The sequence below is a fragment of the Oncorhynchus keta genome, chromosome 19 (assembly GCF_023373465.1).
Source record: "Oncorhynchus keta strain PuntledgeMale-10-30-2019 chromosome 19, Oket_V2, whole genome shotgun sequence".
Classification (NCBI taxonomy): Eukaryota; Metazoa; Chordata; class Actinopteri; order Salmoniformes; family Salmonidae; genus Oncorhynchus; species Oncorhynchus keta.
In genome coordinates, this window is record NC_068439.1 from 917,827 (window position 1) to 936,913 (window position 19,087).

The window sequence follows — 19,087 nt, forward strand, 5'->3', positions numbered from 1 at the left end:
CCTCAGACATCATTTACAGATTTTCAGGAGCACACTCCATCCCTCAGACATCATTTACAGATATCCAGGGGCACACTCCATCACTCAGACATCATTTACAGATATCCAGGGGCACACTCCATCACTCATACATCATCTACAGATATCCAGGGGCACACTCCATCACTCAGACGTCATCTACAGATATCCAGGGGCACACTCCATCACTCAGACATAATTTACAGATATTCAGGGGCACACTCCATCCCTCAGACATCATTTACAGATATCCAGGGGCACACTCCGTCACTTAGACATAATTTACAGATATCCAGAGGCACACTCCATCACTCAGACATCATTTACAGATATCCAGAGGCACACTCCATCCCTCAGACATCATTTACAGATATCCAGGGGCACACTCCATCACTCAGACATCATCTACAGATATCCAGGGGCACACTCCATCACTCAGACATCATTTACAGATATCCAGAGGCACACTCCATCACTCAGACATAATTTACAGATATTCAGGGGCACACTCCATCCCTCAGACATCATTTACAGATATCCAGGGGCACACTCCGTCACTTAGACATCATTTACAGATATTCAGGGGCACACTCCATCCCTCAGACATCATTTACAGATATCCAGGGGCACACTCCGTCACTTAGACATAATTTACAGATATCCAGAGGCACACTCCATCACTCAGACATCATTTACAGATATCCAGAGGCACACTCCATCCCTCAGACATCATTTACAGATATCCAGGGGCACACTTCATCACTCAGACATCATTTACAGATATCCAGGGGCACACTCCATCACTCAGACATAATTTACAGACATTCAGGGGCACACTCCATCCCTCAGACATCATTTACAGATATTCAGGGGCACACTCCATCCCTCAGACATCATTTACAGATTTTCAGGGCACACTCCATCCCTCAGACATCATTTACAGATATCCAGGGGCACACTCCATCACTCAGACATCATTTACAGATATCCAGGGGCACACTCCATCACTCAGACATCATCTACAGATATCCAGGGGCACACTCCATCACTCAGACGTCATCTACAGATATCCAGGGGCACACTCCGTCACTTAGACATAATTTACAGATATCCAGAGGCACACTCCATCACTCAGACATCATTTACAGATATCCAGAGGCACACTCCATCACTCAGACATCATTTACAGATATCTAGAGGCACACTCCATCACTCAGACATCATCTACAGATATCCAGGGGCACACTCCATCACTCAGACATCATTTACAGATATCCAGAGGCACACTCCATCACTCAGACATAATTTACAGATATTCAGGGGCACACTCCATCCCTCAGACATCATTTACAGATATCCAGGGGCACACTCCGTCACTTAGACATCATTTACAGATATTCAGGGGCACACTCCATCCCTCAGACATCATTTACAGATATCCAGGGGCACACTCCGTCACTAGACATAATTTACAGATATCCAGAGGCACACTCCATCACTCAGACATCATTTACAGATATCCAGAGGCACACTCCATCCCTAAGACATAATTTACAGATATCCAGGGGCACACTTCATCACTCAGACATCATTTACAGATATCCAGGGGCACACTCCATCACTCAGACATCATTTACAGACATTCAGGGGCACACTCCATCCCTCAGACATCATATACAGATATCCAGGGGCACACTCCGTCACTCAGACATCATTTACAGATATTCAGGGGCACACTCCATCACTCAGACATCATTTACAGATTTTCAGGGGCACACTCCATCCCTCAGACATCATTTACAGATATCCAGGGGCACACTCCATCACTCAGACATCATTTACAGATATCCAGGGGCACACTCCATCACTCATACATCATCTACAGATATCCAGGGGCACACTCCATCACTCAGACGTCATCTACAGATAACCAGAGGCACACTCCAACACTCAGACATAATTTACAGATAACCAGGGGCACATCCAACACTCAGACATAATTTACAGATATCCAGGGGCACACTCCATCACTCAGACATCATTTACAGATATCCAGGGGCACACTCCATCACTCAGACATCATTTACAGATAGCCAGGGGCACACTACATAACTCAGACATCATTTACAGATATCCAGAGGCACACTCCATCACTCAGACATAATTTACAGATATCTAGAGGCACACTCCATCACTCAGACATCATCTACAGATAACCAGGAGCACACTCCATCACTCAGACATCATTTACAGATATCCAGGGGCACACTCCATCACTCAGACATCATTTACAGATATCCAGGGGCACACTCCATCACTCAGACATAATTTACAGATATCCAGGGGCACACTCCATCACTCAGACATCATCTACAGATATCCAGGGGCACACTCCATCACTCCGACATCATTTACAGATATCCAGAGGCACACTCCATCACTCAGACATCATTTACAGATATCCAGGAGCACACTCCATCACTCAGACATCATTTACAGATATCCAGGGGCACACTCCATCACTCAGACATCATCTACAGATATCCAGAGGCACACTCCATCACTCAGACATCATTTACAGATATCCAGGAGCACACTCCATCACTCAGACATCATTTACAGATATCCAGAGGCACACTCCATCACTCAGACATCATTTACAGATATCCAGAGGCACACTCCATCACTCAGACATCATCTACAGATATCCAGGGGCACACTCCATCACTCAGACATCATTTACAGATATCCAGGGGCACACTCCATCACTCAGACATCATTTACAGATATCCAGGAGCACACTCCATCACTCAGACATCATCTACAGATATCCAGAGGCACACTCCATCACTCAGACATCATTTACAGATATCCAGGGGCACACTCCATCACTCAGACATCATTTACAGATATCCAGGGGCACACTCCATCACTCAGACATAATTTACAGATATTCAGGGGCACACTCCATCCCTCAGACATCATTTACAGATATCCAGAAGCACACTCCATCACTCAGACATCTTTTACAGATATCCAGAAGCACACTCCAACACTCAGACATCTTTTACAGATATCCAGAAGCACACTCCATCACTCAGACATAATTTACAGATATTCAGGGGCACACTCCATCCCTCAGACATCATTTACAGATATCCAGGGGCACACTCCATCACTCAGACATCATTTACAGATATCCAGGGGCACACTCCATCACTCAGACATAATTTACAGATATTCAGGGGCACACTCCATCCCTCAGACATCATTTACAGATATCCAGGGGCACACTCCGTCACTTAGACATAATTTACAGATATCCAGAGGCACACTCCATCACTCAGACATCATTTACAGATATCCAGAGGCACACTCCATCCCTCAGACATCATTTACAGATATCCAGGGGCACACTCCATCACTCAGACATCATCTACAGATATCCAGGGGCACACTCCATCACTCAGACATCATTTACAGATATCCAGAGGCACACTCCATCACTCAGACATAATTTACAGATATTCAGGGGCACACTCCATCCCTCAGACATCATTTACAGATATCCAGGGGCACACTCCGTCACTTAGACATCATTTACAGATATTCAGGGGCACACTCCATCCCTCAGACATCATTTACAGATATCCAGGGGCACACTCCGTCACTTAGACATAATTTACAGATATCCAGAGGCACACTCCATCACTCAGACATCATTTACAGATATCCAGAGGCACACTCCATCCCTCAGACATCATTTACAGATATCCAGGGGCACACTTCATCACTCAGACATCATTTACAGATATCCAGGGGCACACTCCATCACTCAGACATAATTTACAGACATTCAGGGGCACACTCCATCCCTCAGACATCATTTACAGATATTCAGGGGCACACTCCATCCCTCAGACATCATTTACAGATTTTCAGGGGCACACTCCATCCCTCAGACATCATTTACAGATATCCAGGGGCACACTCCATCACTCAGACATCATTTACAGATATCCAGGGGCACACTCCATCACTCATACATCATCTACAGATATCCAGGGGCACACTCCATCACTCAGACGTCATCTACAGATATCCAGGGGCACACTCCATCACTTAGACATAATTTACAGATATCCAGAGGCACACTCCATCACTCAGACATCATTTACAGATATCCAGAGGCACACTCCATCCCTCAGACATCATTTACAGATATCTAGAGGCACACTCCATCACTCAGACATCATCTACAGATATCCAGGGGCACACTCCATCACTCAGACATCATTTACAGATATCCAGAGGCACACTCCATCACTCAGACATAATTTACAGATATTCAGGGGCACACTCCATCCCTCAGACATCATTTACAGATATCCAGGGGCACACTCCGTCACTTAGACATCATTTACAGATATTCAGGGGCACACTCCATCCCTCAGACATCATTTACAGATATCCAGGGGCACACTCCGTCACTTAGACATAATTTACAGATATCCAGAGGCACACTCCATCACTCAGACATCATTTACAGATATCCAGAGGCACACTCCATCCCTAAGACATAATTTACAGATATCCAGGGGCACACTTCATCACTCAGACATCATTTACAGATATCCAGGGGCACACTCCATCACTCAGACATCATTTACAGACATTCAGGGGCACACTCCATCCCTCAGACATCATTTACAGATATCCAGGGGCACACTCCGTCACTCAGACATCATTTACAGATATTCAGGGGCACACTCCATCACTCAGACATCATTTACAGATTTTCAGGGGCACACTCCATCCCTCAGACATCATTTACAGATATCCAGGGGCACACTCCATCACTCAGACATCATTTACAGATATCCAGGGGCACACTCCATCACTCATACATCATCTACAGATATCCAGGGGCACACTCCATCACTCAGACGTCATCTACAGATAACCAGAGGCACACTCCAACACTCAGACATAATTTACAGATAACCAGGGGCACATTCCAACACTCAGACATAATTTACAGATATCCAGGGGCACACTCCATCACTCAGACATCATTTACAGATATCCAGGGGCACACTCCATCACTCAGACATCATTTACAGATATCCAGAGGCACACTCCATCACTCAGACATAATTTACAGATATCTAGAGGCACACTCCATCACTCAGACATCATCTACAGATAACCAGGAGCACACTCCATCACTCAGACATCATTTACAGATATCCAGGGGCACACTCCATCACTCAGACATCATTTACAGATATCCAGGGGCACACTCCATCACTCAGACATAATTTACAGATATCCAGGGGCACACTCCATCACTCAGACATCATCTACAGATATCCAGGGGCACACTCCATCACTCAGACATCATTTACAGATATCCAGAGGCACACTCCATCACTCAGACATCATTTACAGATATCCAGGAGCACACTCCATCACTCAGACATCATTTACAGATATCCAGGGGCACACTCCATCACTCAGACATCATCTACAGATATCCAGAGGCACACTCCATCACTCAGACATCATTTACAGATATCCAGGAGCACACTCCATCACTCAGACATCATTTACAGATATCCAGAGGCACACTCCATCACTCAGACATCATTTACAGATATCCAGAGGCACACTCCATCACTCAGACATCATCTACAGATATCCAGGGGCACACTCCATCACTCAGACATCATTTACAGATATCCAGGGGCACACTCCATCACTCAGACATCATTTACAGATATCCAGGAGCACACTCCATCACTCAGACATCATCTACAGATATCCAGAGGCACACTCCATCACTCAGACATCATTTACAGATATCCAGGGGCACACTCCATCACTCAGACATCATTTACAGATATCCAGGAGCACACTCCATCACTCAGACATCATTTACAGATATTCAGGGGCACACTCCATCACTCAGACATCATTTACAGATATCCAGGAGCACACTCCATCACTCAGACATCATTTACAGATATCCAGGAGCACACTCCATCACTCAGACATCATTTACAGATATCCAGGAGCACACTCCATCACTCAGACATACTCTACAGATATTCAGGGGCACACTCCATCACTCAGACATCATTTACAGATATCCAGGAGCACACTCCATCACTCAGACATCATCTACAGATATTCAGGGGCACACTCCATCCCTCAGACATCATTTACAGATATTCAGGGGCACACTCCATCCCTCAGACATCATTTACAGATTTTCAGGGGCACACTCCATCCCTCAGACATCATTTACAGATATCCAGGGGCACACTCCATCACTCAGACATCATTTACAGATATCCAGGGCCACACTCCATCACTCATACATCATCTACAGATATCCAGGGGCACACTCCATCACTCAGACGTCATCTACAGATATCCAGGGGCACACTCCGTCACTTAGACATAATTTACAGATATCCAGAGGCACACTCCATCACTCAGACATCATTTACAGATATCCAGAGGCACACTCCATCCCTCAGACATCATTTACAGATATCTAGAGGCACACTCCATCACTCAGACATCATCTACAGATATCCAGGGGCACACTCCATCACTCAGACATCATTTACAGATATCCAGAGGCACACTCCATCACTCAGACATAATTTACAGATATTCAGGGGCACACTCCATCCCTCAGACATCATTTACAGATATCCAGGGGCACACTCCGTCACTTAGACATCATTTACAGATATTCAGGGGCACACTCCATCCCTCAGACATCATTTACAGATATCCAGGGGCACACTCCGTCACTTAGACATAATTTACAGATATCCAGAGGCACACTCCATCACTCAGACATCATCTACAGATATCCAGAGGCACACTCCATCCCTCAGACATAATTTACAGATATCCAGAGGCACACTCCATCACTCAGACATCATCTACAGATATTCAGGGGCACACTCCATCACTCAGACATCATTTACAGATATCCAGGGGCGCACTCCATCACTCAGACATCATTTACAGATATCCAGGAGCACACTCCATCACTCAGACATCATCTACAGATATCCAGAGGCACACTCCATCACTCAGACATCATTTACAGATATCCAGGGGCACACTCCATCACTCAGACATCATTTACAGATATCCAGGAGCACACTCCATCACTCAGACATCATCTACAGATATTCAGGGGCACACTCCATCACTCAGACATCATTTACAGATATCCAGGAGCACACTCCATCACTCAGACATCATTTACAGATATCCAGGAGCACACTCCATCACTCAGACATCATTTACAGATATCCAGGAGCACACTCCATCACTCAGACATCATTTACAGATATTCAGGGGCACACTCCATCCCTCAGACATCATTTACAGATATCCAGGGGCACACTCCATCACTCAGACATCATCTACATATATTCAGGGGCACACTCCGTCACTCAGACATCATTTACAGATATCCAGGAGCACACTCCATCACTCAGACATCATTTACAGATATCCAGGGGCACACTCCATCACTCAGACATAATTTACAGATATCCAGGGGCACACTCCATCACCCAGACATCATTTACAGATATCCAGAGGCACACTCCAACACTCAGACATCATTTACAGATATCCAGAGGCACACTCCAACACTCAGACATCATTTACAGATATCCAGAGGCACACTCCAACACTCAGACATCATTTACAGATATCTAGAGGCACACTCCATCACTCAGACATAATTTACAGATATCCAGGGGCACACTCCATCACTCAGACATCATTTACAGATATTCAGGGGCACACTCCATCACTCAGACATAATTTACAGATATCCAGGGGCACACTCCATCACTCAGACATCATTTACAGATATCCAGGGGCACACTCCATCACTCAGACATCATTTACAGATATTCAGGGGCACACTCCAACACTCAGACATAATTTACAGATATCCAGGGACACACTCCATCACTCAGACATCATTTACAGATATCTAGAGGCACACTCCATCACTCAGACATAATTTACAGATATCCAGGGGCACACTCCATCACCCAGACATAATTTACAGATATCCAGAGGCACACTTCATCACTCAGACATAATTTACAGATATCTAGAGGCACACTCCATCACTCAGACATCATCTACAGATATTCAGGAGCACACTCCATCACTCAGACATCATTTACAGATATCCAGGAGCACACTCCATCACTCAGACATCATTTACAGATATCCAGGAGCACACTCCATCACTCAGACATCATCTACAGATATTCAGGGGCACACTCCATCACTCAGACATCATTTACAGATATCCAGGAGCACACTCCATCACTCAGACATCATCTACAGATATTCAGGGGCACACTCCGTCACTCAGACATCATTTACAGATATCCAGAGGCACACTCCATCACTCAGACATCATTTACAGATATCAAGGGGCACACTCCATCACTCAGACATCATCTACAGATATTCAGGGGCACACTCTGTCACTCAGACATCATTTACAGATATCCAGGGGCACACTCCATCACTCAGACATCATTTACAGATATCCAGGAGCACACTCCATCACTCAGACATCATTTACAGATATCCAGGGGCACACTCCATCACTCAGACATAATTTACAGATATCCAGGGGCACACTCCATCACCCAGACATAATTTACAGATATCCAGAGGCACACTTCATCACTCAGACATAATTTACAGATATCTAGAGGCACACTCCATCACTCAGACATAATTTACAGATATCCAGAGGCACACTCCAACACTCAGACATCATTTACAGATATCCAGAGGCACACTCCAACACTCAGACATCATTTACAGATATCCAGAGGCACACTCCAACACTCAGACATCATTTACAGATATCTAGAGGCACACTCCATCACTCAGACATAATTTACAGATATCCAGGGGCACACTCCATCACTCAGACATCATTTACAGATATTCAGGGGCACACTCCATCACTCAGACATAATTTACAGATATCCAGGGGCACACTCCATCACTCAGACATCATTTACAGATATCTAGAGGCACACTCCATCACTCAGACATAATTTACAGATATCCAGGGGCACACTCCATCACCCAGACATAATTTACAGATATCCAGAGGCACACTTCATCACTCAGACATAATTTACAGATATCTAGAGGCACACTCCATCACTCAGACATCATTTACAGATATCCAGGGGCACACTCCATCACCCAGACATCATTTACAGATATCCAGAGGCACACTTCATCACTCAGACATAATTTACAGATATCTAGAGGCACACTCCATCACTCAGACATCATTTACAGATATCCAGGGGCACACTTCATCACTCAGACATAATTTACAGATATCTAGAGGCACACTCCAACACTCAGACATAATTTACAGATATCCAGGGGCACACTCCAACACTCAGACATCATTTACAGATATCCAGAGGCACACTCCATCACTCAGACATAATTTACAGATATCCAGGGACACACTCCATCACTCAGACATCATTTACAGATATCTAGAGGCACACTCCATCACTCAGACATAATTTACAGATATCCAGGGGCACACTCCATCACTCAGACATCATTTACAGATATTCAGGGGCACACTCCATCACTCAGACATAATTTACAGATATCCGGGGCACACTCCATCACTCAGACATCATTTACAGATATCCAGGGGCACACTCCATCACTCAGACATCATTTACAGATATTCAGGGGCACACTCCAACACTCAGACATAATTTACAGATATCCAGGGACACACTCCATCACTCAGACATCATTTACAGATATCTAGAGGCACACTCCATCACTCAGACATAATTTACAGATATCCAGGGGCACACTCCATCACTCAGACATCATTTACAAAATATGCATTTCTGTTTAGTGATTCCGCCAGATCAGAGACATAAGGGATGACCATGTGTTGTTTTGATAAGGACCATTTTCCTGTCCTGCTAAGCATTAAAAATGTAACGAGTACTTTTGGGTGTCAGGTAAATGTAAGGAGTAAAAAGTACATAATTTTCTTTAGGACTGTAGCGAAGTAAAATTAAAAGTCATCCCTGGTGGCGCAGTGGCCTAAGGCATGCACCACCCTGCCACCAGAGACCCTGGGTTCGAACCCAGGCTTTGTAGCAGCCGGCCGCAACCGAGAGGTCCATGGGGTGATGCACAATTGGCCTAGCGTCGTCCGGGTGAGGGAGGGTTTGGCCGGTAGGGATATCCTTGTCTCATCGCGCACTAGCGATTCCCGTGGCAGGCCGGGCACAGTGCACTCTAAACAGGTCGCCAGGTGCACTGTGTTTCCTCCGACACATTGGTGCAGCTGGCTTCTGGGTTGGATGCACGCTGTGATAAATATATGCCATTTAGCAGACGCTTTTATCCAAAGCGTGTTAAGAAGCAGTGCAGCTTGATTGGTTTGTGTTTCAGACCTTTCGACCTTCGTTTCTCACAAGCCCATACGGGAGTTGTAGCGATGAGACAAGATAGTAACTACCACAAAATTGGGGGGGGAAAAGGTGGTAAAAATATGTACAATAAAGTACAGATACCCCAAAAAACGACTTAAGTAGTACTTTAAAGTATTTTTACTTAAGTACTTTACACCACTGATGTATAGTGATGTATAGTGATGTATACTGAGTACAATGTATAGTGATGACTGAACATGTCTGTGTCTAACAGGTGGTTGGAGGAAAGATGATGGATTCTGGTCGACTTTGTGCTTTCATCACTAAAGTGAAGAGAGGAAGTCTAGCAGATACTGTTGGTCACCTTCGACCAGGTACACACCTGCTCACACTGATGATGTCATGAGTACACACTGGCTCACACTGATGATGTCATGAGTAGGCACTGGCTCACACTGAGGATGTCATGAGTAGGCACTGGCTCACACTGAGGATGTCATGAGTAGACACTGGCTCACACTGATGATGTCATGAGTAGGCACTGGCTCACACTGAGGATGTCATGAGTAGGCACTGGCTCACACTGATGATATCATGAGTAGACACTGGCTCATTCTAAATATGTAACTAGTACATGTTGACTCACAATGATGATGTCACGAGTACGCACTCTCACAATGTCTCATACTGACGATGTCATGAGTACACCCTGGCTCCCACTGATGATGTCATGAGTACACGCCTTCTCATACTGATGATGCAATGAGTCTTTTTAGCTGCCATTACCCTTGTCTGACCAATCATATTTGTACACATCATAAACACTTCTCAAATTCAATCATATTTGTACACTGCATGAATATTTTAATGTCACTCCTCTCTTTCTGCAGTGTGCTCTGTGTTAACGGATCCTCTCTCTCTCTTCAGGAGATCAGGTTCTTGAATGGAATGGGAGGGTCCTACAAGGAGCAACATTCAAGGAAGTTTATAATGTCATTCTAGAATCAAAGCCAGACCCCCAAGTGGAGCTGGTTGTGTCCCGTCCCATACGGTGAGTTCAGTTCTAACACAACTATGGAAAATGACCTTTCAAGTTGTGAATACATGTACTTAGTCTTAGGATGTGTGACTCCCAGCTTGGTTTTGCACTACCCCTGTACGCCCTTAATGACTTGTGGAGTTGTACAGTGCCTTCCGAAAGTATTCATTTTGTTGTGTTACAGCTTTAATTTAAAATGGATTAAATATGTTTCCTTTTCTCACCCATCTACACACAATATCACATAATTATAAAGTGAAAACTTGTTTTAGAATCACCTTTGGCAGCGATTATTGCTGTGAGTCTTTTTGGGTAAGAGCTTTACACACCTGGTTTGTACAATGTTTGCACATGGTTCTTTTTTAAATTCTTCAAGCTATGTCAAGTTGGTTGTTGATCATCGGTAGACAACCATTTCCAGGTCTTGCCATAGATTTTTCAAGCCAATTTAAGTGAAAACTCGAACTAGGCCACTCAGGAACAGTCAATGTCATCTTTATTTAAATTACACATTTATTTAACCTTTATTGGGGCGGCAGGGTAGCCTAGTGGTTAGAACGTTGGATTAGTAACTGAAAGGTTGCAAGTTCAAATCCCCAAGCTGACAAGGTACAAATCTGTCCCTGAACAGGCAGTTAACCCACTGTTCCTAAGCCGTCGTTGAAAATAAGAGTTTGTTCTTAACTGACTTGTCTAGGTAAAATAAATAATATATATATTTTTTTAACTATGCAAGTTTGTAAGCAACTCCCGTGTCTGAATTAATCTCCCAGTGTCTGTTGGAAAGCAGACTGAACCAGGTTATGCATTTTTTATTTGCTTAACTCTATTAAATGGTATTTTTTCCCCAAAACATTCCCTAATCCTTGCCGATAACAAGCATACCCATAACACGATGTAGCCACCACCATGCTTGAAAATATGAGGAGTGGTAGTCAGTGATGAGTTGGCTTTGCCCCAAACACGCTTTGTATTCAGGACATAAAGTTAATTTATTTGCCACATTTTTGATGCCTTATTCAAACAGGATGCATGTTTTGGAATATCTTTATTCTGTACAGGCTTCCTTCTTTTCACTCTGCCATTTGGTTTACTATTGTGGAGTAACTACAATGTTGTTGATCCATCCTCAGTGTTTTCCTATCACAGCCTTTAAACTCTGTAATAAATTATACCTAATTCCACTTTGACATTATGGGTTATTGTGTAAAGGACAGTGACACAACATCTCAATTTAATCCATTTTAAATTCAGGCTGTAACATAACAACATGAGGAATAAGTCAAGGGGTGTCAATACTTTCTGAAGGCACTGTATAAATACATATTCAAATCAAATGGTATTCACTACATGCTTGGTAAACAACCGGTGTTGACTAATTGAAATGTTTACTCAATTTATTCCCCCGTCTCAGGAGAATTTTATTAATGGTATCTCTGACAAGATATGATAGTTAACATAAAGGTTTACATAAAGGTTGGAAGCAGAAAATTAGTACCTGTCATTGAAAGCTGTGAAAATATGTTACATAGCTCTGTGAAACTTGTTTTGAATGACACCGTCCTTCAGCTCCAAAGATAACATCCCAGCTTCAGTCCCTCAGCTCCACAGATAACATCCCAGCTTCAGTCCCTCAGCTCCACAGATAACATCCCAGCTTCAGTCCCACAGCTCCACAGATAACATCCCAGCTTCAGTCCCTCAGCTCCACAGATAACATCCCAGCTTCAGTCCCTCAGCTCAGATAACCCCAGCTCAGCTCCACAGATAACATCCCAGCTTCAGTCCCTCAGCTCCACAGATAACATCCCAGCTTCAGTCCCACAGCTCCACAGATAACATCCCAGCTTCAGTCCCTCAGCTCCACAGATAACATCCCAGCTTCAGTCCCACAGCTCCACAGATAACATCCCAGCTTCAGTCCCTCAGCTCCACAGATAACATCCCAGCTTCAGTCCCACAGCTCCACAGATAACATCCCAGCTTCAGTCCCACAGCTCCACAGATAACATCCCAGCTTCAGTAACATCCCAGCAGCTTCAATGCACAGATAAAAACCCACAGCTCCACAGAAAACATCAGTCAGTCCGTCAGCTCCACAGATAACATCCCAGTTTCAGTCATTCAGCTCCAGCTGATAACATTTCAGCTTCAGTGCCTCACCTCCACAGATAACATCACTGTTTAACAGCTTCATTCAGCTCCACAGATAACATCCCAGCTCAGTCCAGCTTCAGTCCCTCAGCTCCACAGATAACATCCCAGCTTCATCCGAGCTCCAGTCATCCCAGCTTCAGTCCCCAGCTCCAGATAACATCCCAGCTTCAGTCCCTCAGCTCCACAGATAACATCCCTTCAGCTTCAGTCCTTCAGCTCCACAGATAACATCCCAGCTTCAGTCCCACAGCTCCACAGATAACATCCCAGCTTCAGTCCGTCAGCTCCAGATAACATCCCAGATAACATCCCAGCTTCAGTCCCTCAGCTCCACAGATAACATCCCAGCTTCAGTCCCACAGCTCTACAGATAACATCACAGTTTCAGCTCCACAGATAACATTTCAGCTCCACAGATAACATCCCAGCTTCAGTCCCCCACAGCTCAGCCTCCCACAGATAACATCCCAGTTTCAGTCTCAGCTCCAGTCGCTTCAGCTCCACAGATAACATCATTCAGTCATTCACGTCCCAGCTTCAGTCCCTTCAGCTCCAGAGATAACATCCCAGCTTCAGTCCCTCAGCTCCACAGATAACATCCCAGCTTCAGTCCCACAGCTCCACAGATAACATCCCAGCTTCAGTCCTTCAGCACCAGAGATAACATCCCAGCTTCAGTCCCTCAGTTCCAAAGATAACATCCCAGCTTCAGTCCCTCAGCTCCACAGATAACATCCCAGCTTCAGTCCCACAGCTCCACAGATAACATCCCAGCTTTCAGTCCCTCAGCTCCACAGATAACATCCCAGCTTCAGTCCCTCAGCTCCACGGATAACATCCCAGCTTCAGTGATTCAGCTCCACAGATAACATCCCAGCTTCAGTCTTTCAGCACCAGAGATAACATCCCAGCTTCAGTCCCTCAGTTCCAAAGATAACATCCCAGCTTCAGTCCCTCAGCTCCACAGATAACATCCCAGCTTCAGTCCCACAGCTCCACAGATAACATCCCAGCTTTCAGTCCCTCATCTCCAGAGATAACATCCCAGGTTCAGTCCCACAGCTCCACGGATAACATCCCAGCTTCAGTGATTCAGCTCCACAGATAACATACCAGCTTCAGTCTTTCAGCACCAGAGATAACATCCCAGCTTCAGTCCCTCATCTCCACAGATAACATCCCAGTTTTAGTCGTTCAGCTCCAGAGATGACATTCCAGCTTCAGTCCTTCAGCTCTACAGATAACATGCCAGCTTCAGTCCCACAGCTCCACAGATAACATCCCAGCTTCAGTCCCTCAGCTCCACAGATAACATCCCAGCTTCAGTCATTCAGATCCACAAATAACATTCCATCTTCAGTCCCTCGGGCTTCACAGACAACATCACATCTTCAGTCCCTCAGCTCCAGAAATAACATCCCAGCTTCAGTCCCTCAGCTCCACAGATAACATCCCAGCTTCAGTCTTTCAGCACCACAGATAACATCCCAGCTTCAGTCCCCCAGCTCCATAGGTAACATCCCAGCTTCAGTCTTTCAGATCCACAGATAACATCCCAGCTTCAGTCATTCAGATCCACAGATAACATCCCAGCTTCAGTCCCCCAGCTCCATAGGTAACATCCCAGCTTCAGTCTTTCAGATCCACAGATAACATCCCAGCTTCAGACTTTCAGCTCCACAAATGACACCCCAGCTTCAGTCTTTCAGATCCACAGATAACATCCCAGCTTCAGACTTTCATCTCCACAAATGACACCCCAGCTTCAGTTCCTCAGCTCCACAGATGACATCCCATTTCAGTCCCTCAGCTCCACAGATAACATCCCAGCTTCAGTCTTTCAGATCCACAGATTACATCCCAGCTTCAGTCCCTAAGCTCCACAGATAACATCCCAGCTTCAGTCTTTTAGCACCACAGATAACATCCCAGCTTCAGTCCCTAAGCTCCACAGATGACATTCCAGCTTCAGTCTTTCAGCACCAGAGATAAAATCCCAGCTTCAGTCCCTCGGCTCCACAAATAACATCCAAGCTACAGTACCTCAGCTCCACATATAACATCCCAGCTTCAGTCCCTCAGCTTCACAGATAACAACCAAGCTTCAGTTGCACAGCTCCACTGATAACATCCCAGCTTCAGTCCATTAGATCTACAGATAACATCCCAGATTCAGTCCCTCAGCTCCACAGATAACATCCCAGCTTCAGTGCCTCAGCTCCACAGATAACATCACAGCTTCAGTTCATTAGCTCCACAGGTAACATTGCAGCATCCCTCCCTCTGCTGCAGAGATAACATCCCAGATTCATTCCATTAGCTCCAGAAATAACATCCCAGTTTCAGTCCCTCAGCTCCACAGATATCATCCAATATTCATTCCATTAGCTACACAGATAACATCCAAGCTTCAGTCCCTCAGCTCCACAGATATCATCCAATATTCATTCCATTAGCTACACAGATAACATCCAAGCTTCAGTCCATTAGCTCCACAGATAACATACAAGTTTCATTCCATTAGCTCCACAGGTAACATCCCAGCTTCAGTCCTTTAGCACCACAGGTAACATCCCAGCTTCAGTCCTTTAGCACCACAGATATCATCCAATATTCATTCCATTAGCTCCACAGGTAACATCCCAGCTTCAGTCCCTCAGTCCACAGATAACATCCCAGCTTCAGTCCCTCAGCTCCACAGATAACATACAAGTTTCATTCCATTAGCTCCATAGATAACATCCCAGCTTCAGTCCCTCAGCTCCACAGATAACATCCCAGCTTCAGTCCCTCAGCTCCACAGATAACATCCCAGCTTCAGTCCCTCAGCTCCACAGATAACATCCCAGCTTCAGTCCCTCAGCTCCACAGATAACATCCCAGCTTCAGTCCCTCAGCTCCACAGATAACATCCCAGCTTCAGTCCCTCAGCTTCACAGATAACATACAAGTTTCATTCCATTAGCTCCACAGGTAACATCCCAGCTTCAGTCCCTCAGCTCCAAAGATAACAACCAAGCTTCATTAGAACAATTCCCCCCTGGACCCTCTGAATAAACATAAACAGGTGACCCATATTTGACTAGAGATAGGGCACTAACAGTATTGTATCTGCGAAGATGTCTCTTGCTTCATAATGTTGGGGTTCTGTTTATTTCCCAGAGATTCTCCCAGTATCTCAGAGAGCACACATGGACAACTTGAATCAAGTGAGTGGTGACATCATACATTCATTATCACGACATCAATAATGCTCTTAGCTTTTACTAAATCACACAATGATTCAAAGAAATCTGAGGCAATCTGCCCTAGTAGGAAGACCACTTTGTGCAGCTCACCCTGCACTATCAAGTCTACTTCTGATACGCTTCACAGGAAAGCATTAAAAACAATCAAGCAACCCAGAAAAGTGCTAAAAATAATAACTTGCTTATAACAAATAACATGCATATTCAGACTATCGCTGAAACTCACCTTGACTATACCTTTGATGATACAGTGGTAGCAATACAAGGTTATAACATTTACAGAAAAGACAGAAATGCCAACGGGGGCGGTGTTGCGGTCTATATAAAGAACCACATTCCTTTAAAGCTTAGAGACAATCTAATGTTAAATAATGTTCTCACGTGTACTCCCTCTCTGGCCTCTAGGTCACCAGACTGCTGATTATTACGCACACCTGTCACCATCGTCACACGCACCAGCGCTTATTGACACTCACCTGGACTCCATCTATTCATGTCACTCCATTTGGTTCCTTCCCCAGGCGTTATTGTTTCTGTATCTGTTTCATGTCGCTGTTTCTTCCCAACTCTCAGTGTACAGCTTTACAAAATAACGCCTCACCAAAGGGAAGCATGTTTTTAGTTTTCGTGTTGGAAGTGACGTTGGGTCTGGGTTCCACTGCCAGAGCAACCAAGGATGCCTCAGCCGTCTCTGTAGGCTTTCATGTCTAAGCCGGTACATCGGGGTGTCAAGACTCGGTTGGCAGGTCAAGCGTCTGTTGCCAAGTCTACCGAGGGTGCCGCAGATAGCTTGTCAGGTTTCAAAACTCGGTAGGCTCGGCAGGCTCCCCAGCTCCCCAGCCACAGCTGGCTTGCCAGGCTCCGGCACTTAAGGCTGCTCGTCAGGTTCCTTTGCCTCTACGGAGCCCAATGGTCCTCTCTGATCCCCGGGAACGTCCCTCTGGTCGGCGTCCTGCGACTGGAGCCTCGCGTCGGAGAGGGTGTGCTGCTCCTTCTTCGGCACTCTAGGTCGCCGGGCTCCCATGCCCCAGCCGGCTTGACAGGTTCCTGCGTTTCAGCAGAGGTGGCCGTTCCACTCCTTATCCCTGGGATCGTCCCTGTTGTCGGCGTCCTGCGGAGTGAGAGGGTACTGTCACGTATACTCCCTCTCTGGCCTCATCGTCACACACACCAGCGCTTATTGACACTCACCTGGACTACATCTATTTATGTCACTCTCTTTGGTTCCTTCCTCAGTCGTTATTGTTTCTGTATATCTTTTTCATGTCGGTGCGCTGTTTGTGTTTCTTCTTTTGTTCATGTTCGTTTATTTATTAAATGTATTCACTCCCTGAACTCGCTTCTCGACTCTCAGCGTACACTGTTACAACTGTTGAAGTAATATGGCTACAGGTTCATCTGCCTCACCTAAAGCCTATTCTTTTTTTTGTATTTTCACCCCTTTTTCCTCCCCAATTGGTAGTTGCAGTCTTGTGTCATCGCTGCAACTCCCGTAAGGACTCGGGAGAGGTGAAGGTCGAAAGCCATGCGTCCTCCAAAACACAACCCAACCAAGCCGCACAATGCCCATTTAACCCGGAATCCAGCCGCACCAATGTGTCGGAGGAAACACTGTACACTTGGCGACCGTGTCAGTGTGCATTGTGCCTGCCCCGCAACAGGAGTCGCTAGTGCCCGATGGGACATCCCTGCCGGCCAAACCCTCCCCTAACCCGGACGACGCTGGGCCAATTGTGCGCCGCCCCATGGGTCTCCCGGTCACAGCCGGCTGCGACAGAGCCTGGACTCGAACCAAGAATTTCTAGTGGCACAGTCTTAGACCATTGCGCAACTTGGGAGGCCCCCTAAAGCCCATTCTTGTGGGAAGCTGCTATAGACCACCAAGTGGTAACAGTCAGTATCTGGATAATATGTGTGAAATGCTTGAAAATGTAGGTGATATCAACAGAGAAGTACATTTTCTGGGTGATTTAAATATTGACTGGCTCTCATCAGTGCCTGCAACCTGGTTCAGGTTGTCAGTCAATCTACCAGGGTAGTTACAAACAGTACAAGAATGAAATCATGTATTGATCACATCTTTACTAATGCTGCCGAAATTTGCATTGAAGCAGTAT

General features: G+C 45.4%; 1 protein-coding gene across 1 annotated transcript in view; it reads left to right on the forward strand.

Moving 5' to 3' along the window:
* The window catches only part of rims2b (regulating synaptic membrane exocytosis 2b), a 217,864-nt gene that overhangs the window by 50,962 nt on the left and 147,815 nt on the right, over positions 1-19,087 (forward strand). Inside the window, exons 4-6 of the mRNA XM_052471751.1 lie at positions 10,801-10,900; positions 11,454-11,577; positions 16,885-16,931. Coding sequence (XP_052327711.1) covers positions 10,801-10,900; positions 11,454-11,577; positions 16,885-16,931 — 271 coding nt within the window. The remainder of the gene's footprint in view (positions 1-10,800; positions 10,901-11,453; positions 11,578-16,884; positions 16,932-19,087) is intronic.